Source organism: Lepisosteus oculatus, chromosome 9 (assembly GCF_040954835.1).
Source record: "Lepisosteus oculatus isolate fLepOcu1 chromosome 9, fLepOcu1.hap2, whole genome shotgun sequence".
Lineage (NCBI taxonomy): Eukaryota > Metazoa > Chordata > Actinopteri > Semionotiformes > Lepisosteidae > Lepisosteus > Lepisosteus oculatus.
The window spans coordinates 26,459,626-26,484,146 of NC_090704.1; the positions used below are offsets into that span (position 1 = coordinate 26,459,626).

At 38.6% G+C, this 24,521-nt stretch overlaps 2 protein-coding genes across 5 annotated transcripts in view; both read right to left on the reverse strand.

The window, feature by feature from the left end:
- The window catches only part of spata6 (spermatogenesis associated 6), a 39,682-nt gene extending 27,562 nt beyond the window's left edge, over positions 1-12,120 (reverse strand). For 3 of the 4 annotated variants that reach the window (XM_069194306.1, XM_015355937.2, XM_069194303.1), the window contains exons 1-7: positions 11,989-12,120; positions 8,035-8,172; positions 6,853-6,901; positions 6,722-6,763; positions 6,093-6,217; positions 4,978-5,058; positions 624-884 (exon numbers count right to left, since the gene is read on the reverse strand). In XM_069194306.1, the coding sequence (XP_069050407.1) occupies positions 624-884; positions 4,978-5,058; positions 6,093-6,217; positions 6,722-6,763; positions 6,853-6,901; positions 8,035-8,172; positions 11,989-12,081 (789 nt within the window). In that variant the 5' untranslated portion in view covers positions 12,082-12,120. The remainder of the gene's footprint in view (positions 1-623; positions 885-4,977; positions 5,059-6,092; positions 6,218-6,721; positions 6,764-6,852; positions 6,902-8,034; positions 8,173-11,988) is intronic. The other variant, XM_015355939.2, reaches the window with a different exon arrangement.
- Positions 12,121-15,894: 3,774 nt separating this feature from the next.
- The window catches only part of LOC102689203 (cytosolic carboxypeptidase 6-like), a 511,816-nt gene continuing 503,189 nt past the window's right edge, over positions 15,895-24,521 (reverse strand). The window contains exons 12-13 of the mRNA XM_006635243.3: positions 17,678-17,771; positions 15,895-17,366 (exon numbers count right to left, since the gene is read on the reverse strand). Coding sequence (XP_006635306.2) covers positions 17,255-17,366; positions 17,678-17,771 — 206 coding nt within the window. The 3' untranslated portion in view covers positions 15,895-17,254. The remainder of the gene's footprint in view (positions 17,367-17,677; positions 17,772-24,521) is intronic.

Below are 24,521 nucleotides of genomic sequence, written 5' to 3' on the forward strand. Positions count from 1 at the left end.
GCATCAGGGTTGAATCACTAAAGAGATGGCAGAAAGGGGGAACAGCTTATAGTTTCATTAAAGGAAGCTTAAACATTTTAAGGTTGATAATTCATTTGTTGTTCATGTTTTATCAGTTTAAATCAGTCTTTTATTGCATCCACTTTAATTACCCTGATTTGTTGATTTGAGAATCTTAATCAAGGACTAGTAAGGACAAATTGGGGAGTATAGTCAAACTATGTCAGATTTGTGTACAGCATTGTGAAAGGAAAAGTTTTGTGTACAGCATTTCCTTTCTAGAGGGCCCCTCATGGCCTTTGTTTAATTAATTCCAATTAGTCCCCTCAGAATGCAGACACAGATTTCCCAAATTAAAAATAGATAGGTTACAGTTCTCATTATACCTCTTGTTATATCCTAGTTTAACAAACGATTCTTTTGTGTACAGTATGTACAAGTGCATAGTTTGTTTTTGGGTCTCTTCATATTGTTTGCTGCTGCCCCCTTTCAGATAATAAAGAGCCTTGATTTTAAATCACTTTTCTTCCTGGAACAACTCAATAACACCTGTGCCGTGTCAGAGGCAGCAGATCATGCTAAGCAGACTGACCAAGACGAAGGACTAAAGAGTTAAGACCCACGTTTCGCACCACGAAGGGAGGCTGGCTGTCCGTTTCTTTCTTGAACCTGTAGGGCCCGAGGTTTAGGTGACTGAGTCGCTGGCTGGCCTCCTCTGACAGCTCGCACATACGTCTGTTCGTGTACGGAGAGGGGGACCGTGACTGGGAAGCCACTGTCGGCTGCTTGTACCGACAGACTGAAGGGCTCTGCTGGTCCGCCGAGCAAGGGCTCTTCTTTATTCCCCTGCCAGAGCGGGGTTTCAATGGCGTGGAACGACAGGGCTGAAGAAAAAAAAAAGTAGGGTTTTAGACACCTGTGAAGAGGACGAGGTTAGATTTTTTTCTTGCAGCTGTTTGATGGGATTATAGAAATGCATACAATATTTTCATATAGTACACTCCCTCAAGCACATGCCTTGCAGTACAAAATTCAAGCAGGGTCCTGTCACTTATTCTAGCTCAGAATACATCAAAGAACTCTATTCCCAAATTATATTTAAAAGACTCAGATGTGATAGCACTCCTAATGTGATTATCTTCGGAACACCAGAACAGATGTTACAACTCAAGACACTTTATTTCCAGATTTTGCTGACTTCAAGAATCCATTGATCTCTCAGCAAACAAAAGATGTGATCAGGGCCTTACAAAATCAGTAACTTCTGAGAGTACTAAGGCCCCAAACCACAAGCTTTTGTTTTTATTGCCAGTTTATCTAACATATCTTGGATTATCAACCTTTATACAACCTGTATCCTTACTACAGTGATGTAGTGGCACTTTAAAAAAAATACTTTCACCACAGGAGACAACTGATTTGAAGGCAAGCAAAAAATGGTTATCATAGTTTTCTAAAAACACTTAAAAAATAAACAAATGCACAATAAATTAAGATGGATATTCATTCCCTTTTTGATCAGATGTCAACTACCGTAAGTGTGTCGTACATGATCATATACAGTAAGTTATAAAAAAGATCAGTGTGCCATATAAGAATTCTGAAGTACTTTATCAACATTAAGGTTAACAGTGGCTACAGTAAATCTAAGCAGAGAAATCCCAGCTCATTCTTCAAAGGATATTCTCCAAATACCGGTACCGTTGTTTTTTCTTTAGAGAAACAGCATCAGATTACCTTAGTTGAAATGAATGGTCACACTGTTTTGCTTTTCAACCCAAAAACAATTGTATATACAAATAATAATAATAATAATAATAATAATAATAATAATAATAATAATAATAATAATAATAATAATTTCCTTACACTTATATAGCACGTTTCATGACACTCCACTCAAAGCCCTTTACCGGTAATGGGGACTCTCCGCCACCACCACCAATGTGTAGCACCCACCTGGCTGATGCGACAGCAGCCAAAGTACACCAGTACGCTCACCACACATCAGCTGTTAGTGGGGCCAGGGGAAAGTTTTGCCACGGCACTGGGGTATCACCCCTACTCTTTTAGAGAAATGCCCTAGGGATTTAAAGTCAGAAGTCTGTGCTGTATATGGCTTTTTTGAATCAATCAGAAAATGGTGCCCACCTACAAGGTGTTCAGCCTTGTAAACTTTAAGTGCTTATTACATGATCACAAAACAGTGCTCTGGCACTGAAAAACATTACTACTACACCACAGGTGGGGGCAGGTTTTTAGACCTGCCAACTGCACTAATGTTATTATTTCCTTGATCCTGGAGTAAGTTTGAAAAGTAATTCTGAACAACTGGAAAAATGGGCTATTTGAAGGAAGACAGATCAAACGATATTATATTATGTTCAAGTGGGGAGCCACTTCAGCATGTTTGGACTGCAAAATAAAAAGTAAAATTAATTCCACACTGAAAAATAGAAAGGAGAAACAACATTTATGCTGTGGAGTCTCCTTATACACTCCTGAAATACGTTTTCTGAAAGACTTTTCGTTGTGTTTTTCAGGGTGGAATTAACCTTTACTTATTTGGATAATATTTGATAAAATATTCCGTAAAAGGATAAGACTAAAAGCAAAAATGCTGGCTAGAAATGTTGTAAACTGTTTTTCTATACAGTAAGGCAGCAAAAAAAAACCTTTGTGTTTATGCTTACTAAACAATACCTTTGGATCTTACTCAGAGATGTTTGATGCCTCAGGAATATTTTAGCTGCATTTTTGGTTTGTGTTTTGTGGCGCTAAGTATGGAAAGGCTAATTAAATTTGTCTTAAACATTAGACTTGTGCTCCAAACAAAACACAATAAACAACAACTATGACTATGATATTAGTTTTGATAGGGGGGGTCTGGCTTTGTTCCTTTCCACATCTTTGGGTCTCCAAGTGCTGGGCTCCTTTCCAGATATTCTTCTTATATCTTAGTCAAAAGCTGTAATCTCCCAGAGGTTTAAAAGCTTATGGCACAACATATAATTTCTATACCCACACTTCTTTAAAAGTTTGCTTTACAATAGCAGCTATTACTAAGAAATGTGTCTCACCTGAATTAGTTTATGCCACAAGGTGTTGAACAGAAAGTTTTAGCCCTGCTAACTCTGAGCAATCTCCCTCCCCCCAGCTCTACTGAGTACTAATATTCCTTTCTTGGCAAATGACTCCAATAATTCCAATAGCCAGCTAACATAATTTTGAGTCGCAATAACTGTTTTCCTGCAGGCGATGAAGGATAAATAAGTTTTTTAAAAAATGTTAATTGCATTTGATGGCCGGCTCCAGCATAATATGATAATGACATTACATGGCTATAAAAATAAAGATAATTTAAATGCTAATTGGAACATCCCAGCATATTAACTCATTTTAAAAAGTGGAATAAATAAATCCTGATTGAGATTGCTATTTGAAGTAGACAGATTTAATAAAATTAAACTTTAAGTAGTTTTTTTTTTCCTTCTGCTTTTCATTCTTTTTTTTCTTCTGGTTAGAAGACAAAGAGCCCTTTTATACCCACAGCCTTTTTATACCCTGAGCCTTGGTGCTCTGATGAGATTAGCTCGTGTACTGGTATTGGTAATGGGTGATAAAGCTGGTTGTCCTTGAAACAACAAAGCACAGAGCCACAAGTAGCTTATTAAACGAGACATGAAGCCCTGTTCAAACACATGCAAATGCACTGCAAAAACAGTTTTAAATGAATAGTCTGTGTAGTCAAAAGATTTGGCAAAAGAAAAATAAAACATCAAAAGATGGAAACATACAGTACAAGGCAAAACTCTAGTATACAGAATATCACCCGGATAAATGCTTACATGTGAAACTATTAAACTATCAGAAATACTGTTCATCAGAAAATGCATTTATTATTTTTTTTAGGTAGAGGAATTGTCATTGTGTATCATATTAGGGATTTCTTTAAAAAAAAAGGAAAACAGTCCTCACTTTTGTAAAACCTGCTGGTTAAATGTCAGTCCCAGGTATCTTTTAGTACTTTTGGTGCTGGTGATGCCACAATTCTGTATCTTTTGATTTCTGCACTCATTCAGGTCTCTTTGGGGGTCATTACAGGCTATCCCTTCTCTTCATAGTGTTCAAGTATCATCATTCAGCTCTAATAATGAGCCCTGCAGTCTGACCCAAGATTGCACAGTGCAGATTTGAATCGAGTCTCTAAATTTAAAAAACAATACACAACAACAACGTCTTTAGCTGTAGCAAAGCTTTAATTCCTGAAAGATCACTGCCATATTCTGTAATATGTTCTCTTCCATTTTAAAGTTTTGAAGAAAGATAACTACCGCAGTTAAAGAAGACTGTAGTAAAAAAATCAAGTCTACTGCACATACCTACCACAGGCTTGATTAAAATATCAAGGATATTTTGTTACAAAGCATTTTAATTTCAGCACTCACCTTGAAACTTCAGGTATGCCAGCAATACCCCATACTTCAATGCTGTAAGTGCGTTTCTTCCAAAGAGTGTATCATTGTTTTTCTACATTCACTGATTTCCCACTCACTGCCATTAGTCTGCATGGACTGCAGTACATAAACCTGCACCAATTATCCCTCAGTTTGTTCACTTTAAGTAGGAATTCAGAAAAGAAGCATGCATGTTTGTCTTCTTCTCAAGCTAACTTTCTGGGTAAAACATGTATCATGTATAGAGCACATTGGTATTCAGCTACATTTCATTGTTACCTAGACCCAGCTTCATAAAATTATAAACTGAAAGCATAGAATTAAATATTGAAAGAGCAGTAGGTGAACTGGCATTTAACGTTATGCACAAAGATTTTTAAGGTTGCTAAGCAGTGGACAGCTGCGTTTAATATTCTATTATCCCGATTCCTGTCTGACACAGCGCTGAATAAAGAATCTTTCCAGTGATTCCACAACAATAAAAGGTTTGAGCAGTGATTAGAAAAACACATTTACTTACAGAGGGTGTTTGCATGGTCTCTTTCAAATCACATTCCTTAATGACAGATACTGTTGAGAATTCCACCTTGGGAGCGATTCCCTTTGGGAAAGACAAGTAATTAAACTGATGCACAAATAAAAAATGCACAACATAAATGCAAACAGAGACAAGCAAAAAATGTGTTTTAGTGGCATCTTTAAAATCAACTATGGCCTATTTGTAGAGTTCAAGCTCTGACTCCTATTGCAGCTTTGTTAACAAAATTACATGTCTGCTCGGCAAGACTGCCATTAAACGCCTTGCTCTTCAAAGTCAAAACAGCTGTATTTGTGCATTGAGGCATTTTATCTCTTTTTGGGGGTAAAGGCTCAGCTACATTTCAACATATTCCTATGAATGTCAGTTTTTTCTTCTTCTTCTATCATCAATCCTTTTCCTAGCCTCTTTATCCAATAGAGGGGGCGTTCGCGGAGGAGCTGAAGCCTCCTGGCAAGTAATGGGGAAAAGGCAAGATACCCCCTGGATGGGATACCAGTCCAGTGTAGAGCAATCTATCATACATATTTACCAAAAAATACACATATTTTATTGTGCTCGTCATGCTCTTGCCTTTTTAGCTATTAGTTACCATGCTTTTTGAAAGACTACTCTGTAAGTGATAAGAATGCCTCTTCTTTGAAATACACAGTCGGATTTTCTAGTTTTTTTAAATTCTGTCTTTATCGTTGTGGATTAACCCTTTCATAACACACATCCTGCTTCTTCTTGTTTCAAAACTGATGCATATTCTATTGGCTGTGCTCTGCAGAAATTGTGCTATGATAATATAGCTGTTCTGGTGATATATTTGAAAGCAATTCCTGAAAACTACTAAGATGTATGTATACAAATCAGTATATTTGAAATTTGTAGGTGAAGTCTTCAGACCTTTTTTTTACTGTTTTTTTTATTCCACGTGCAGTAAGCTTCTTCATTTCACTTTCTCTCTTTCTTCATTCTATCAGATTCTCATTCTTATTTCTAACAGATACTAACAGGACAGTCAAGACTGTCAAGAGAAACTACACACAGGGTGTTCGTTAGCTAAATTAAAGCGCATTCAATAGTTCAAACAGTCCCAGATATAGACTTACAGGAAAAGATATAGATCTTTTCATTAGCATCTCCCTCTCAGAACCTGGGTATCTGGGGGTCAGCCTTGGGCCAGGATACAGGAATTCCCGTGTATTTTCCACAAGCGTTGCTAAGGTTTCCCCTACTACAAAAACAAGAGTACTCAGCATGAATATAAGGACAGATCCACAGAAAAGATCAAGAATGGAGGTGTCAGATTATGGGTTTCATCAGGGGAGAGCATAAAGTCATTAAATAAATAAAAAATGTCCAGATTTTTCACAGTATGTAGATCAAACTATGGTAACTCTGTGAGCACATACTATTTTGGAGGGAGCACCTGCAGAAATAATGGAAATGCACAAAATGTTCTCATCAGAACAGAGTCTGATCATTTTGTTTCATAAGGATTAAAAAGATTCACCTGCACTGGCAACGTATCTAAGCTATATGGACATCTCTCCTGTGTTTGACAAAAATAATATTAAAAAAATTGTAAAATAACATCCAATTTAACATTCAAGACACTAAAGGCAGAACGTGCCATGAATTAATCAATACATATTTGAGCAGAAGTGACAGCAACAAAAGAAGATTTATATAGGTCCAGTCTAAATTTAGTTACAAAAATGAAAACATAGTGGGGTACCTGGTGGAACAAGTTGAATGAGTTCAAATGAGGTTGTATCCACTGCGAGAAGAGGAAAGAAGAATTTGGATTAATAATGCTTAAGTATTACAAAGTTCAAAATTGAAAATGCTGTTTAGGAGATAACTCACATTCCAGGAGCTCAGCAATGTCCCCTGGGTCTACTGCATCTGCAAAGACCTTTGAAAAAACAATAACATGTACAGTATGGAGATTTTTCTAATAAAAAAAAAGTTTAAGGGTACTTCTATTAAGACCAACAAGTAAGGTACCAAAAACAATACAGAATAATAATGTGTTTTAGGCATCTGTATAGTAATTGTTTTGTTTTGTGTTACCATTAATCTCCCCACTTTTTAAACTTACGATGTAAAGCCCAAGGCACTCACTTCACAAGCTACAGATAAACACACAGTTCAGAGGAGCTGTGTTCTTGAAACTGCAGTATTCTGTAAATGTCACTCACAATCATTATCATTTAGCGGACATTTTTATGCACAGTTGCTTACCACTGACTATTTTTGTACCACTTTATACACTTGGCATAGCTGGAGAAAATGTAGGTGAGGTACAGTAGTAATATCTAACCCGGGGGATCGAAACTCTCTGTTTGCACTCTGTGTGTATGCAACCTTCTCTCCATAAACCACAAAGACTTGGACAAGTTTAATACTGTCCACTTTATAATGCAAGACAAGATAACATTGGCTCTAAACTATTTAACAGGACATGCTGTTGATGTGATGGGGGAGCATGATACAGTGGATGGTATGAGGAAGAGACTTATTTTATATTCCTCTTTCATGGTGTTTATTTCCTGTTTTTGTTTAAATGTATCTGTGTGAACAGTCTTCACATCAGGAGTTTTAAAACGTTTGTGACTGGAGGTCCTCTTTTCGGGAAACATGACTCAAAAAGGATCTCCAATTTCAATGTAAAACCAAATGGAGGCCTATAATTATTACAAAACATTTACTATGAAGTATTAAAATATTAAAAGCAGAACAAAAGATAACCATCCACTAGCTCATCATCAGAAAATCAACATTGAGAATAATGTTTCTGGGGAACCCCTGGATAGGCTTTGAGGACTCCCAGATGTCTCCCTGCTGAAAGGGATATCTATTAATGGTTTTTAAATAAATGCCTGAGCATACTGTATATATGAGGACGTAAACCAAAGAAACTGAACAATTTAAATTCGTAAAATGAAAGGGTGACAGGTTTTTCACTCATTAATGACTCAGAAGCCTGCCTGAATGTGAAAGGCACTCTATAAAACTAAGGCAATGCAACATAAAAAGTACTCTTACCTTCTCAAAGTTTAACTTTTCATGGAATAGTAAAGGAAAGATGGGAGGGAGACACTTTGTCTTTTGGTATTTCCCCATGATACAGACACTGAGGTATATATCCTCTTGATCTGTGAGTACCACTCCTGGACAGGTTACCTGTACCATATAAAGAAAAGATGTTGTAGAGCAAAGATGATTCAACATTTCCCAGGAAACACAAACAAAATTGTCTAAAAGATGTGAGTGCCCCTCAGGTGGACCTTGAAATGAAAGGGCGATAGGTTTTTCACTCATTACTGATTCTAAAAGCCTGGCTGTACCTTTCCATTTGCAATGGGTCTGCTTTGGCCTTAAGCAAGTCCAAAGAGAGAGTGAATTCACTGAGACTATCTGGTATATTTGTTTTGTTACACAGGCTTGAGTTTGAGGTTGGCTTATCTGGAACCGTCCTGAAGTGGTTTACTTCATATTTAAGTGATCGTTTTCGTTATGTTCAAATATCTAATAATTGAACTGCTTCATCAATGTCACCAGTTCAATTTGGGATACCACAGGGATCAGTGCTGGGACCAATATTGTTCTATCTACATGCTGTCGCTAGGTAGGATAATACGAAAACATAATATTAACTTTCATTCATATGCTGATAAGAGGCAAATATACATTTTGTTTACGCCAAATGACGACTCTTCTATTATCACTTAATTGCATTAATGAAGTAAAGACTTGGATGTGTGAAAACGTTTTGTTACTTAAGTCTGATAAAACTAAGGTTCTTTTGTTTGGAGGAAACAATACTGATAGGACTACTAAAACTTCAGCACTTACTGTAACTCAGTGACTCAGCACGTAACGTAGGCGTCATATTAGACACAAGGCTCACATTTAACTCTCATGTTAAAACAGTATCTAAAACATACTTCCTACAGTTATGTCCTGGCCAAATTTCCAATTGGCCCTTACCAATCATGGCCTTCTAATAATCCCCCTCTATGAATTGGCTACATTACTCTGCTCTCCTCCCCACTGATAGCTGATATGTGGTGAGCATTCTGGCGCACTATGGCTGCCGTCGCATCATCCAGGTGGATGCTGCACATTGGTGGTGGTGGAAGGGAGTCCCCATTACCTGTAAAGTGCTTTGAGTGGAGTGTCCAGAAAAGCACTATATAAGTGTAAGCAATTATTATTATTATTATTATTAAGAAATATTGCAAAACTACAGCAGTTTTTCTCCACTCAAGACACAGAGAAATTAACACACGCTCTTGTACAGTATAAAGCAGGTTAGGCTAATGCAATGCCCTATTATCAGGAAGCACCCACCACTCTTTCAACAACTTACAGCGAATTTAAATTCCAGAAGCTAGAATTGTAAGTACGACCATATAACCCCCATACAGCTCTCTTCATTGGCTTCCTGTCAGGTACAGGGCGGACTTCAAAATGCTTCTACTTACTTACAAGGCTCTCAGAGGTCAGACACCTGTCTATCTAATGGAACTTATTAATATATACCATCCAAGTCGCCTGCTTAGATCACAGAATGCAGTTCTTCTTCATATTCCACAAATTAATAAAAACACAGTTGGCGGTAAAGCCTTTAGTTACAGGGCCCCTAGCTTATGGACCAGTCTCCCACCCCATATTTGGGATGCTGACTCAACCTCAGTATTCAAATCCAGACAAAAGACCTATTACTTCAACCTAGCCTACTCACACCTTTCATTATAGCCTGCTGCAACCATTGCTGCTGGTGCTGCTGTACATGCCATTGTGTGTCTCTATGTTGGCCCACCGGGTAGATACATCTGTTCTGACCAGACTATCCTATTCTCCTCCCCACACGTCCGGATGGTGCCCAGGCTGGGTACCATCTGAGTTGGATGCTGCATCACTGCCATGGATCCAAGAGGGACATCATGGATATACAGTAGCTATTGTTTGGGAGGAATTTACTGGTCTACAGAGATCTGCATGGAGTACTAACACACAGAAGACATGATGGATGGATGGATGGATGGATTAATACCCTCAATGTTTCCTTTTTTAAATTATATAATGTTAGCATGCCCAAAGTGGTTGGGCAACCAGTTGACCTTGGACCTTTTTCTCTCCTTACTAAGGAGTTTTTGGTTCCTCTCCTCTGTTGTCTTCTGTTCTGTATTGACAAAATGTATCGTCAATTGTATTGTTAAGGTTGTATTGGGGCAACCTTGTTGTGAAAGGCGCTATATAAAAATAAATTGAATTGAATTGTATATTTCTAGAGACTGACATGAGAGGCCTGGATTTTAGTCATATTTTACATATTACAACAGTTAATGTTGACATTTGTATTGCAAATATGAATCTCTTGTGCTAACATTATATATAAGATGGTGGCCACTGTGGTCGCCACAAGACTGAAGTATAGCAACCACCTGGGTAAGACACAGTAGACATGGTGCGTCTGCAGGAGCAGAACAGGTAGAGGAGTGAGAAATGACTACACCGACTGAATTAAAGGGACCTGAAAAAAGACAGGTTACACAAATCCGGGGCTGAATTTAGCCATGGCACTGTGAACACTCCTGCTCTAACAAATAGTGCCATGGGATATTTAATAACTAAGTTACTCATGATCTTAAATTAATGTCTCACTCAAAGCATGTCACATCCTACAGCATACTTTCCCCAGTAAGTACTCTAGGACAGTGGTATGGAAATATGTTCCAGAGGGTAAGGCTGCTATTTAATGGTCCACCAACAATTCACAGCAGCGACTTGGTTTTCCTTAAAGGTGTTCCATCTCAGTACTGCCCATGCCCAGCCTTGTATAGTTCACGAGATCTGATGTGATCTGACTAGAAGGTATCCATTAAAATTAAAACAACACAGTGTATTTACAAAGTCCCATATAACTGGCAGTTTGTAATGTCTATTAAATATTTAGCATCTAAGCCTAACCGGAGGACTTTTTCTTCCTTTTTTTACACAAACGTATGTTTAGGTGTGTAAACACTGTTATACTTTTGGTTTTGTGATAATGTGAGTTTACCTTTATTTACACAAAAATCAGTTTGATTATTAAGTACACAAAAGCAGGGTGGCATAGCAGTTAGCATTGCTGCCTCACAGCGCTGGGGCCCTGGGTTCAATTTAGGACCTGAGGTGCTATCTGTGTGGAGTTTGTATGTTCTCCCCGTGTTCACATGGGTTTCCTCTCACAGTTTAAAGATGTGCTGGCAGGTTATTTTCTAGAAGACTGACCCTGGTGTGAGCGTATGTTTGTGGACTGCGGGGAGAACATAAAAACACCACAAAGACAGCACCCCAGTGCTGCAAGCCTGTGCTAACCACGCTCCCACCCCTTAAGGCACGTCTCCTCTTTAAATGACTTCTGAGATTGACTGCTGCAGTCAGTTACATACATACTGTAGCACCAGCCTCTGCCTTTAGTCCGTCTGCTGCGCTCCTAGCACACCCACTCTTCTTCCACGAATTCAAATCCATTACTTGCGTACAAACGCACAAAACCACGCCTCACTTAGGCGAGCATTGGCTAAAGGAAATTCCGTCCAGCTACTCGATTGGCCACATCAGTAAGGTCCTTTGTGGCGATTTGTGAAGCTCAAGCCACTCAAATTCATTGTTATCCGTTCTCATCCTCTGTATTCAAGAAGAAGTTACGCCATGATGGGCAGCCTCTTCGATTCACTTAAAGAACTTCATACGGAAAATGCCTACACAAAGATGCACCCTCAAAGAAATTAAAAAAAAAAACACGAACAACTTACTCACAGATTTACCGATTTAACGTAATTCACATTTAATGTACAAAAACGACTACAGCCTCCTGTTTACGTTTCTACTGTATTTTACACTCGACGAACAATTTCCATCATTACAGTAAAAAGAATGACTGAGAAATTCTTCTTTCTGGTCACAACAAATGAGAATATAAGTAACATATCTTTAATATCAACTTACAGCTTGAATTTCTAATTCGATGATGCATTTCAGAACTTTATGTGGCATTTTGCAACTTCGGTAAATCCTGTTTTGTGCAGTCAGTCCACCCATGTTTCCACTCCCGTTGTCATAGCTGCTAGTCTGTTTCGGAGGACGCTGCAGTTGGAAACAGGAAATGAAGCTTCAGCATCGGTCATGTGACACTTGCTTAGCAAAGCTAAGTTCCCCACTTCTTATAAAAACGGTTAGTATAGTGGTTGGTTTCAAAACTCACATATAAATTGTTAATAATTTTGTAAGTACATTGCGAGACGAAGTGCGTTTTAATGAGTAACAGTAAATGTAATATATACAGTAGTAGATGCATGCCGTTAGATGTTTGGTCTGTGTGAGATTACATCGCAAAAGAAAAAAGTACAGGGCAAACTCCTGACTTGAGCTTGTTTTATTTCACTTATCTGACACATCCATAAGTATTAAATTGCTTTTTAAGTGCCCTTTTCAAAGACGTTTGTGAAGTTTAAGGAGTTCAAAGAGGTTGCCAGTGCTCTGTAGACTGCTCTGTAGACAAATACAGTAGCACCTTCTCAATTCAGATAATTACTGCTACTCTCTTGGGAGAGATAGATGATCAATGTATTGTATCCCACTGTGCTTCAGATTTCAGAATTATGAGTATAATACTATATTTGTAGAATAGCAGAGTGCAGTAGTACCTACCTTGAGGAAGAATTTTAGCATTTACCTTTTTTAAAGTGTATAAGATAGTGACTAGTTGGCTTTGAAAAAGGCCTATTACCCAGCAACAGTATGAAAGAACAATTGCAAGCATATTTTTTGACTTTTTGATATTAATGCTACAGCAGCAGAATGTCTAGCTCATTTCACACCTTTTATTTATATACTTCCTTTTGTTTATATGGTAGAACAGCAGAACAGCAGGTAAAACTGCTTCTTAAGAAGAACATGGTCAATTACAAATAAATGTTTGTAGAGAGAAAAACAACTCCTCATATGGAAGCTTAAAATGAGCTTTCCTTTGTGAATTTGCTGTATAAAACTCATTGCATTTACCATCTCGGTGGAGAGGTTACTCACAGGTCTGTATGAGAGGCTCCTCTCAGATCTGCATGATTATATCCTCCCCATGCGCGTGAATAAAGGGACTCTGCTTGACCACACCTAACCTGAGTGAAGACTTTTCTTCGACAACCTAGAGCTCTGGACCTACAATCAAAAGCCAAAGCAAAAACCTCCCAATAAAGTCTCTGCTCTGTGAACAGGAACTCTTAGGTTCATTGTAAAAGAGAATTAATTCTCAATACATTCACCTGGTAAAATAAAGGTATGATAACAAAAGTCCCTACCCCCACCCCCCTAAGAGGAAGGTACAATTGTCTGTACTTATGGCAACAGTGTAAATGAGACTATTTATATATATATAGTCACCCAAAATGTTATATGACATTTAAAACAGGGTTAAGGGTTGATTGTAACACCCGAACACCCCACGCAATGTCATAGTAATGATATAGTTTCTAGCACTAGGGAAAAAGATGATCCAGAGGTTTGATGTTTGTCACCACCATATCTTCAGGGAAATTGATCAGGTCTTACAGTATTTTTACAAGACATGAAGCTGGAACTTAAAAACTAATTTCACATCAACATCATTTAGAAAAAAAAACTAACTGAAAAAATATATGTACTGTATAGTAGAAAGCATCAGGTGTCAGTGAATTTACTGAAATTTACAGATTTTAAATGCTGCTAAAAGAGCTTAAAATTATATTATTGTTGAAATTAAAAATGAGAGCAAGTGAAATTAGCTCTGAGAGAAAATTAAAGTTTCTACACTAAATACAGGGCTGAGTCCAACATAAAGTTTGTTAAAACTTCAGGTAGAAAGATTAAAATAGACATTTTAAAACCTACAGGTATAACCTATTTCCAATGAATTATCCTTATTTTTCTTTCACATAAAATGTATATTTCAATGATGTTTTCCATTTTTTTTCCAGCATTCTAAAAGAACTCTTAAATGCAGTTAACCTTGGTGTCTCTAAACAAATCTCTGTAAACAGCTTCCCAGTCTGGGACTGAAACTAATGAGTCACTAAAACTACCCTGCTTTGCTGTGGTGCCTGAAAAAAACTTGCTGGTTTAATGAGGTACAGAGCCATTATTATAAAGCCCAGAAGGGATTTGGAAGCACATCCCCCATTGAGAAATAATTGTTTAGGTTATTTATGTTAATAAAAAATTTAAAGCATCCATTCCTTTTTAATTTTCTTCTTTCCCTCTCCTTTGCAAAGGGGAGGGCTATTTCTGCTGTTCACATTTGCTAATCACTCAATTACCCTCGCTTCTTGCTACAAGACATTAATTGTAATGTGAATTAATCTGTGCAAAGTGTACTAACTTAATTGGAGTATAATGAACTTGCCACACATGCCTGTGTGAATAGACAAATTCCACTAATATACTGTAAGAAAAAAACATTTTTGCTTCAATTCATGTTTTTGTAACATTGTGGTGTTTATCCTTTGTGAGTCTGGATATTCAATAAACACATCAGCTCTTTTTTATTTTGGTTATGAACAGAGCACAGTGTCATGCTTTTTTCGGTAGAGCTGAGAACAGAATTGCTGCTTTCTGTAAAACTAACTAGACTCTTGGGTACCAAAGATTGCTAAGGTCTGTTGAAAAACTGATGCATTACTAATAGACACCAAAACTGATGTAGAAGAGGTTTGCTTTGTTTAGAAGAAGAAAAAGATATTAAGAATGTATATGTCTTCAGGCATACTTTGTAGTGTATACATAATTAGGATGTAATGTGTCTAGTCTAGTGAAGCAAGCACTAGAAAATAATCAGGCTTGATATAGGTTAAAACACTGGCACAGCAGGGAGGAGACTGAATACATCAACTTACGTTTCTTGCCGGCTCATCTTGCTTTGTTAAAGTCCTAGCATGTGAACTCTCCAGGAAGAGTGAGCTGCTGCATTTCACTGTTAGACTGAATTTTACATGCTTGTATATTTTTTCTCACTGATAAGCCGATTGGGAATTATATGGGTGAATAGTTCACTGACTGAAATGGTAGTAGGGAGGTGATAAATATATTATTATCCACCAGTCTCCCACTTCTCTGCCCTCCCTGTTATTTTGAATAAGAGGGGCACCTGCACTTAAGGGGGGAGACAGAATTAACCGATTGGAACATATTCAACTGTTTCCCTTCCCCCTCAGAAACATCCTGCCACAGAGATGCTGCTGGGTACAATTGCTACAATATGAAATGGATTGTCATTCCTGCCACCATTGGCCTGTTGATGACAATGCTATGCCACGTACTGTATCCGCAGCCAGAGGTAGAGAATTGTAGAGGGTATGCTGCTACATTGATGAGGCAGTGGGACAAGGAAAAGTGTCGCTTCAAGAACACCCAAACAATTTAAAAACAATCCATTCGACTCATATTGAATGTTTGGGTGTTGCAAGCTTATGGGCTGTTAATGTCTCATCAAGACATTTTTTAACAGGTCCTGTTAAATGTATCCACCACCATTTGTGCTGAGATGTGCCTCTATTCTAATAAACTATTCTAATTTTACAAGCTAAGGGTAATCCCATGCTCAAAAGTAAAAAGGTCTTTTCTTTTCTACATGTCACATCTCTTCCCTTTATTTCTACCCTCTCTCTCAGGGAGACTGCACAGCCAAAACACAGTGAATTGAACTCTCTCCCTTTACTTTTCATCATGGGATTAGATTCTGCTTGTGTCTTTAAAAACTGAACATGAGTGGAACCTAAAGCTGCTTTGTTTTAAGTGAGATCTTTAAACACTCAAGCACAAGTATACATGGGAAGTTATGCAGGAATTAAAAGGCAAACTGAAGAATGAAGAATCCAGACTGGAGAATGCAGACACTTTTTTATTCAAAGAGAAATGAATGACAGGTAAAAATCAGGCCCGGCCATTGACATAGTATTTAGCAAAAACATAGAAATCGTGCAGCACTGCTGTTCAACTCATCTAAATTTTCATATCCCACTGCAAATAAGATGAGATATTTTTGACACAAATATCCATTGAAGGATCAGTGAACGGATGTCCTTGTTCATTTTTATTAGCACTGTATATCTCGGTGCCTGCCATGTAAAGCGAAAGTCATTTGTTTATGTTGTTTCTGACTGATTGCCTCCGTTATTCCAAATGACTTGTTTGAAAAATACATTGTTCCTCACGCTGCTTATGACTGATAGCCTAGGCTGTTTCTTTTCCCTGACACATTTGGTGGAAGGAAAACCCTATGTTTCATATCTTACACAATGGCACAAAAGCATTTATTGCCATATGCTAGAAGGCAAAAAGATTTTTATGCCCCATAAGTTGACCAAAAGGAGTCAAATGGACCTCATAGGAACTGTGTAAACTTGCTGTTTTTACGCATTGATGGGGCCCGTTTTATATGGCTCTCTTGAAAGAAAAAAAAATGTTCAATAACACCTATTCATAAGACTTTACCTGTAAACACAAAAGGAAAACATGTAGTCGAGTTATATGATTTCTGACAAAGGCAAAATCAAAGGTTAAATGAAGTACAGAGTACAGAACTTCAGAGTTCCATATTAAAACAAAGTGTGGACTAGTAGATGTTTCTGAGGTTCTACATCATACACTCCAGGCTGATCCAAGACTGCAGAAAATAAAAGTAATTTGATAAAAAAAAGAACAAATTTGCTCATCAGTTAGAATTTGGTCATATTTTCACTATACTGTATTCTTGGAGGTGTCTGAGATTTCCACTCCTGGTCCATCCTGGAGAACCTTAGTCCAGAACATTTTACAGGCCCTTCCCCCTAAAAGCCTAAAGGCCTAAAACAATTTAACTATGATCAATTAAACTGGTGGTATAATCAATTAAGTTATGTAGAGATGGTTTGTAACAAAAATCGGAATATCGTTCAGCGCTCCAGGACCAGTGTTCCCTTCACTGAAACATTACTTGCTTAAATGATTAATTGCTTAAACATAAAAAGTGTTTTTAATCTTTACAAACATGGGATATATTGTAGGGTAACCTAAAAGAATAACTGGACCAGGGATGGAGACCACTTCTATACACTATCTTGCCAGCACTGTATGATGTAGCTTTTTCTTCCAGATGCGTGAGAGCTTTGTTTTCCAACAAGCTTGGTGGATCACCTCTTGCTTGTCTAGTCTAGATTGATTCTGGGCAAAACAACAAGGTTTCTGCTGGGAGCCGAAACCTCGCCTAAGAGTCTCCTCGAAGTCCATGACGTCTTCTGTCTAGTGTCTCTCCCTCACGATTCCTCCCACTTCTATGGCTGTTTCCCAGTCTTGCATTGGACGAAAGATCTGAGCCGCTGTAAAGAAGAATATGACAGAGCTGGATTACATCAAAGAAGAGCAAATTTTTAATTTCTGCAAAAAAAGCTGCTCTTTGTACCACCTTATTCCTTCTTTACCTTAATTAACTACACTAAACAATTATAAGAGGCACTGTAGGATTACTTGCTATTGCTCTTTGCCACCACTCCATTGAATGAAAAGATTGCATTTAAGCAAAGATTATATTTCCCACACAGCATTTGCGCTACTGTATGTCTTCTACTTATGCTTTAGCATACAGAGTGTGTAGAGGGCGTTTCCCATAACACAAGAATCATTTCTGTACCTGTAGCTGTGACATGCTGGCTTGTCTTCTGTTAGGTTGTTGAGTCTGTAGTAATCGAGGAAGGTACGTGCTACATTCCTGCCCAGCTTCATGTCTGAGCGACGCAGGTTAAGGGAAAAAGCCCTTTCACTTCCTGTCTGAGGGAATCTACTGTAAGTAGATTCATTATGTGCTATCTCTGAAGTTACATTGAAAAGAAACATTACCACAGTCCCGAATCTTGTGCACATTCCCTCCTCAAATACAGTAAGTGACATGTTTTCTCAAATGTTTTTGTACTAACATTTCATCACCTTGTTTTTATCCAGGGATCCAGTTTTTCCAGTACGTTTACATTTTCACATCAAAATAATATCCTTCATACTTCAAATGTGCATCTAAAAGCTATCCTGTATAAAACCTTTTCATTGTTTCTGAAATTGCAATGGTAGCGTTCCATCTAAAGATCATTTAAATTTGAAACTGAACTAAAAAGTTTTTTTAAAATGCTGTATATGGTTGTGAAATAGTATTTTCTCTCTTTTGTCTAAACTGTTTGAAAAATGTGTTTTGTGATCATACTGTCTGCGTCAATTTTATTTTCATTCACACATTAAAAGAAAGGTATACCAGCTGATTGGACTTAAACAATAACATGCCATTTGCAACTGTTTTATCCTTTTAGGAAAATGAATCTGTGACCCTGCTTGGAAATAAGAACCAATGCTAATTGGAAAGGGGCTTTTTTAACATTGATTAAAAGGCGGCTTACTTCCACCTCAGCTGTCTTTCAGATTTCACAGGCCAGCAGTCCCACTGGACTTATGAGACACTGTCTCCTAGAGCTTCTAAATCTTGAAGACTGAGCCTTTTTCTTTAATTGAAAAAAATAAATTAAAAAATCCTATCTCTCTTGTTTTTTTTTTTCCTCCAGAACCATTGCAACCATTTGCAGTAAATAACAGGCAAGTCCTCAGTCCAGAAATAGAGAGGATAAATAACCATGGACAGCCCATTGCATTCTGCATTAAGACTTGGTAAATCAACTGCATTCTAGTGAAGTCAGCCAAAAATACAGAGGTGGAAAGCATCTAATACTGACAATTACATACAGCCTGGGCTTTATTTAAATTCATAACATCCTCTCCCTCTACCGTATTACTGAGCACATCAATAACTTTAGACAGTCTATCATAAAACCCGGGGCTGCTAGGTGCTTCAGAACCAAACTGCATTTCTCATGGCCTTCAACACACCAGGGCCAAGCACAGGGCAATGGGAGGACTTTCTTCTCATTTCAGGAGGCATTTGAGAAATGGTAAACATTAGTTCTTTGAAGCCTTGAGTCAAAATACATTGTGGGATTTCATTTCTTTAGAGGCCTCTGAGATCATAGAAAGCTGTGTTTGGCAGATGAGGTCCTGGATATCACTTGTTTAAATTCTACAAAATGACCATAATGTAAATGCTTGTGTGGTGTGTATGGGAGCTACAGTATGTTCCCATTTCAGCGTATTTAAGGCATCAGGAGGTCTATCCGGTGCATCCACCTCAAGCTGGAATAAAAATCAAAGTGAGTACATTCATTCTGTTTCACATCCATCCAGTATCAGAAACTCCATTATTCACAGAACTAGAGTATAGAACACGAGCAGGACTACACACTGCACAGGTCACCAGTTCATTGCAGGGTGCACACACACAATTTAGAGATACTGAATAACCTAGCTAGCAATTGTTTCAAAGATGGGAGGAAACAAGAACACCTGGCTCAACTCCACGTAGATATGGACCAGAGGACTGACTGATAACACTCCACTGCAGCCTGGGATTATACCCAGGACCCAAGAGCTGGGAGGCAGCGCTGCGATCCGCCAAGCTGAGTGCGACCTACGTCACACCTAAGCATCTGCAAATGTGGAAATGACTGAGATTAAACTGAAAATGGATGAAAGAGAAATTAATCTGTCAAAAAGTACAATCACAACACAGGTGTGCTAAAATTAAAAATAATGCAAATTCAAAACAATATTAAAATGGGCGAAATAATACCATTCTGCATAACATTAAGCTTCTTTCCACTTTTGTACAAAGTGATTGTTCATACAGTGGATATAAAACGTCTACACACCCATATTGAAATTGCAGGTTTCTGTGATGTAAAGCCAGAAATCAAGATAAATCATGTCAGACAAATTTTCCATCTTTAGTGTGACCTTGCAACCCACAAATTTCAAGAGAAAAACAAAGAGATAGTTATTAGGAAAAATAATTGAAATTAAAAAACCCACAACACCCTGGTTGCATAAGTGTGCACACCCTTTTATAATGGGGGCTGTAGTGGTGTTCAGAGTTAACCAATCACATTCCAAATCATGTCCAAAGGTAAGTAGCATACACCTGCCATCAATGAAAGTGATTCTGATTAACCTCAAATAAAAATCAGCTGTTCCTGTAGGATTTCCTTGAAACTTTTGTGGTTGCATCCTACTGGGATAGTCATGGTTCGCAAGGAGCTGACAAAACATCTACGGGATCTTACTGTTGAAAGGTACCGATCATGAGAGGGTTACAAAAGAATATCAAAGGCATTGGATGTACCATGGAGCCCTGTGAAGACTATCATCAATAAGTGGAGAAAATATGGCACCACAGGGACATTGACAAGATCAGGAAAACCCTCCAACATTGATGACAGGACAAGGAGAAAACTTATCAGGGAGGCTACTAAGATGCCAACAGCAACATTAAAGGAGCTGCGGGAATTTCTGGCAGGTATTGGTCACTCCTTGCATGTGACAACAATCTCCCGTACTCTGCATAATTCTGGGCTATGGGGTAGGGTGGCAAGACAGAAGCCATTTCTCACAAAAAAGAACATCCAACAGCTCATCATCCAAGGAACACATACAGTACCTACTGGGAAGCATGGTGGTGGAACATCATGCTTTGGGGCTGCTTTTCTTCAGCTGGGACAGGAGCTCTGGTCAATTTAGATGGGATAATGACTAGCTCTATATTTTGGCACAAAACCTGCTGGCCTCTGTCAGCAAGCTGAAGATGAACAGGAATTTCACCTTCTAACATGGTAATGACACAAAGCACACATCCAAGTCAACCAAGGAATGGCTTCAGAAAAAGATCAAAGTCTTGGAATGGACCAGTCAGAGCCCAGACCTCAATCTCATAGAGAACCTATGGAATGATCTAAAGAGGGCTGTGCACAGGAGATCCCCTGGCAATCTGAACTTTTTTGCAAGGAAGAGTGTGATAAAATGGCAAAGTCCAGGTGTGCAAAGTTGATAGAGACTTATTCACATTAAAGATGGAAAAATGCCTGACATGATTTATCTTGATTTCTGGCTTTACATCACAAAAACCTACAATTTCAATAAGGGTGTGTAGACTTTTTATATCCAATGTATGTGTAATTTAGCTTTTTACAGTAACCTACTATATGTAGATTATAAGACAAGATCTTATCCTAATTTCTGGAGCCTAAGAGTCCAAAATTCCTTTTGGATCTTCTTGATAGGATAAAACCATTGTTTGCCAGTTTGCCAATAAATCCTGGAAACCACTCTTCACACCTGGATGTTAAGGAGTCATAGGGGTAAGTGCTATGCTAAACCATGTAACCCTAGTGACGTGATAGATGATCTCACAACCCAAATTCCTAGATATGATTTCACGCTATCCTCTCTTATACAGTATACCTAACTCAAGAACCAATATGAAGCAGTTTTTGGAACTCTAAACTAAATCTTCAGGAATTTCAAACATTTGTTTTTAAATTGGCAGGATATTAAGGTACCACTGATATCACAGACAAAAATAGCATTTTTGTAACAACCACCTATATTCTCATGACCTTCTTTACGTTCTCATGCCTCAGACCGGCCTGTTTGGATTTTGCCAGGATTTTGCTAGTCTTTGCATAGGTTCAATTTGTGAAATTACTTAAGAACAATAAAATGTTTCTAAAACAGGGAGTCCTTTTGGCCCATTCTGCTTGTTTGGGTGCTATTAGTTTAATATCCTAAGAATTCTAACTATCCTTTTCTTAAAGGATAATTTCAGCTTCAACCACATGACTTAAATGCTGCTTCTAGACTCCCACAATACTGTAGGTGCTCTTGTTTTCTGTCTTAAATGACCCTAAACTGGATTTCTGCATGTTCTTGTGTTGTTGCTGATCTTCAAAAGGATCCCTAGATTTGTTTGTTCAGTGTATGTCAAGATTTTCAGACTTCCCTTCAGCCCAGAGTTTAGTTTAGTTGGTTACCTGCTTTTCCTCTAGATTAGCAGCATTTTCCTTACAGCATGGAGACCAAAGCTGAGCCCACTACCTCAAACAAGGCAAAGATTCCTACACCAACAACACTACTCTATAGTAATATTCTAGGACTGGCTTTACAGTTTACATCTTTGCCAGGGTTCATTGGCCTTACTCATTCGGTGAACCGCAAAACGTATGAAATTCATATAGGCATTCACATAAGTAGAGAAGCGTTTCCATAAGAGATAAGCTTTGCAAAGTATATTAATCTAAACTTCAGACTTTCTTAGTGGTAATTCAGATGATAAGATGATACACATGACCAATGTGGCGTTCTTTTCCATTGTCCATTCTGACTCATGCCAGAGCAAAATTTGCCCAACTGGAACACTGTAATTGAATTTCACAAGCGATGCAGCAGAGGTAAAGAGTACAGATAAAGGACGGATAATTCAGTTTTCTCATTTTTTTTTCATTAATTTGTTTTGTGTGATGAGTCAAAATGTCTCAGAAACAGAAATTCCATCTAGGGTGAAAGTCTCTTATCCAGTCTGACGACATACCTAGGCAGGCAGAATCTGGTGAGGTTAGAACTGCATATGAGGCGTGATCAATCATTTTTACCTTAGTGACCACACTCCCGTAAGGGGAGCGAATCATATGCTGGCCTCCTCCCCACGAGAGAAACCACAGCAGACCAAAACTGATATAAAAATTAGCAAGGCATGGTCTCACCCATCATGCAGAGTCTGGATAGACATGACGCATCTCATCGCCCTCTCTGCCCACACTGCTTCAGCTGTTCAGTGTGTGTTTTGCCAGTCACCTTGGCCTGGAAACGTCCTGTCTCCATGGGCCACCATTCGTCAGTCAGCAGGCTGTCGGGCCCCTTACTTTTCGGCTTTCATCTGCCGTATTTACAGCCCATCTGTCTGATGCTGCAGCACCTCAGGTCCCGGCAGGAGAATCACTTCCCTCTCCCATCCAGCTGCATCTCGCTGTCCTCTGGTGCCAGATTACTCTAGGAAGTTAATGTTCAGCCAGACCTGTAGACGTGCCCTGATTACTGCAGACTCTTCCTTCAGCGTGAGGGAAAGTTACTTACTGGAGACTTAAAAAGAGCTGAGCTAAAATCTTCTCTGATCTCGAATGTCAGGAGCACAGAATAAACATATTTACTATACCTATATAGATTTTAAATACCTGTACTATATATTTGATATATATATATATATTACACAATACATCTGATTGTAGGTGGTATAATTATTGTTATATAGTGTACATGTATGTATACATATATCTTACACCAAGAGTAGATGAAGAAGTAAGATATTGTGATGTACTATAAGCCACACTGCTGTAACAGGAGAATCTCAACTACTGTATATGCTAACCTGTTGCCTGAATGGATCCATATTGGCACACACCAATGTGTGTCTGTGCCAGTAGATGAAATGGCATTTTGGAAGTCAAGATTGATTAATGAAGGTACCATACTTGTTTTCGCAATGTTTAATTTGGGTTTTGTGTTTGATTCCTTGAATCCTAGGTGGGACTGGGGTTAGTATTACGTAATAATCCCAGGAGTGTTACTTTCTGTAGAGGCTAGCAAAGCAGCTTGAGAGAAGGCAGAAACTGGTATAGTGAAGTCTCAAAAACGGGTGTCGTCTCTTCCTAGATTAGCACATTAGAAGTTTTACATTTACTTTCAGGAGACAGAGAAGCAAATCTTTCCCTTTGGCAAAAAAAAACAATTAAATCTGTTCTTTTGAATGTTGTAAAACATCCCAAAACACTTCTCAAGGGCCTCTTGCTTTCAGTGCTGGAAAGTTTAGCCATGACAGCCTCTTCATCTCTTAACACGCATGCTCTGAGCAGCACTGCCCTGATGCCTGGTACAGGACAAAAATAGCTGAGCTCCCGAGGAGAGCAGATGGCTTCTCTGCTTGTGATGTCACAATATCATATCTATTACTGGAAGGCAGTGATGAACGGAGAGTTCGGAAGGATAAGACTTCATCTGCAGCCCAGCTGCAAGAAGCACCAGAAAACTGTCTGGTTGGTGGCTGCATGTCAAATGGAAAACAGTTGGAATTGCAGAAGCCCTGCAGGAAAGGAACTCCTGCCAGAACACGAGCTGAAGGCCAGGGCGTTTGGAATTTTCCAAAACACAAGACCAATACAAGAACGATGGCACAGTATGTTTTTCCTCCATCCAAAAAAAAAAACAAATAACAAAACATCGTTCTCCCATCCCCTCACCCTACGTTAAGACACACATAGAAAACAAAAGGTTAGGGATGACAGACCAGCCACAAACATATTGGCTGTTCACTAGCAACACTATGCGTTACTGTCACGCTCTCTGCAGCCAGAGGACGCTCCTACTCTGTCCTGTCCCTAGTTTCCTGCCTTGCTGTCCTTCCGGTCTCTCTCTTTCCCTGGGGCTATATATTTCTGGGTCTTGCACTCCGGCCTCGCTCAGCATTGATGTTCGGATGTCCTGAAACCCGCCTAACCATCCAGGTCGCCCCACGTCCGCTGCCTGAGGGCTTTGGTTTCTACCTGACTCCTGAACTGCTG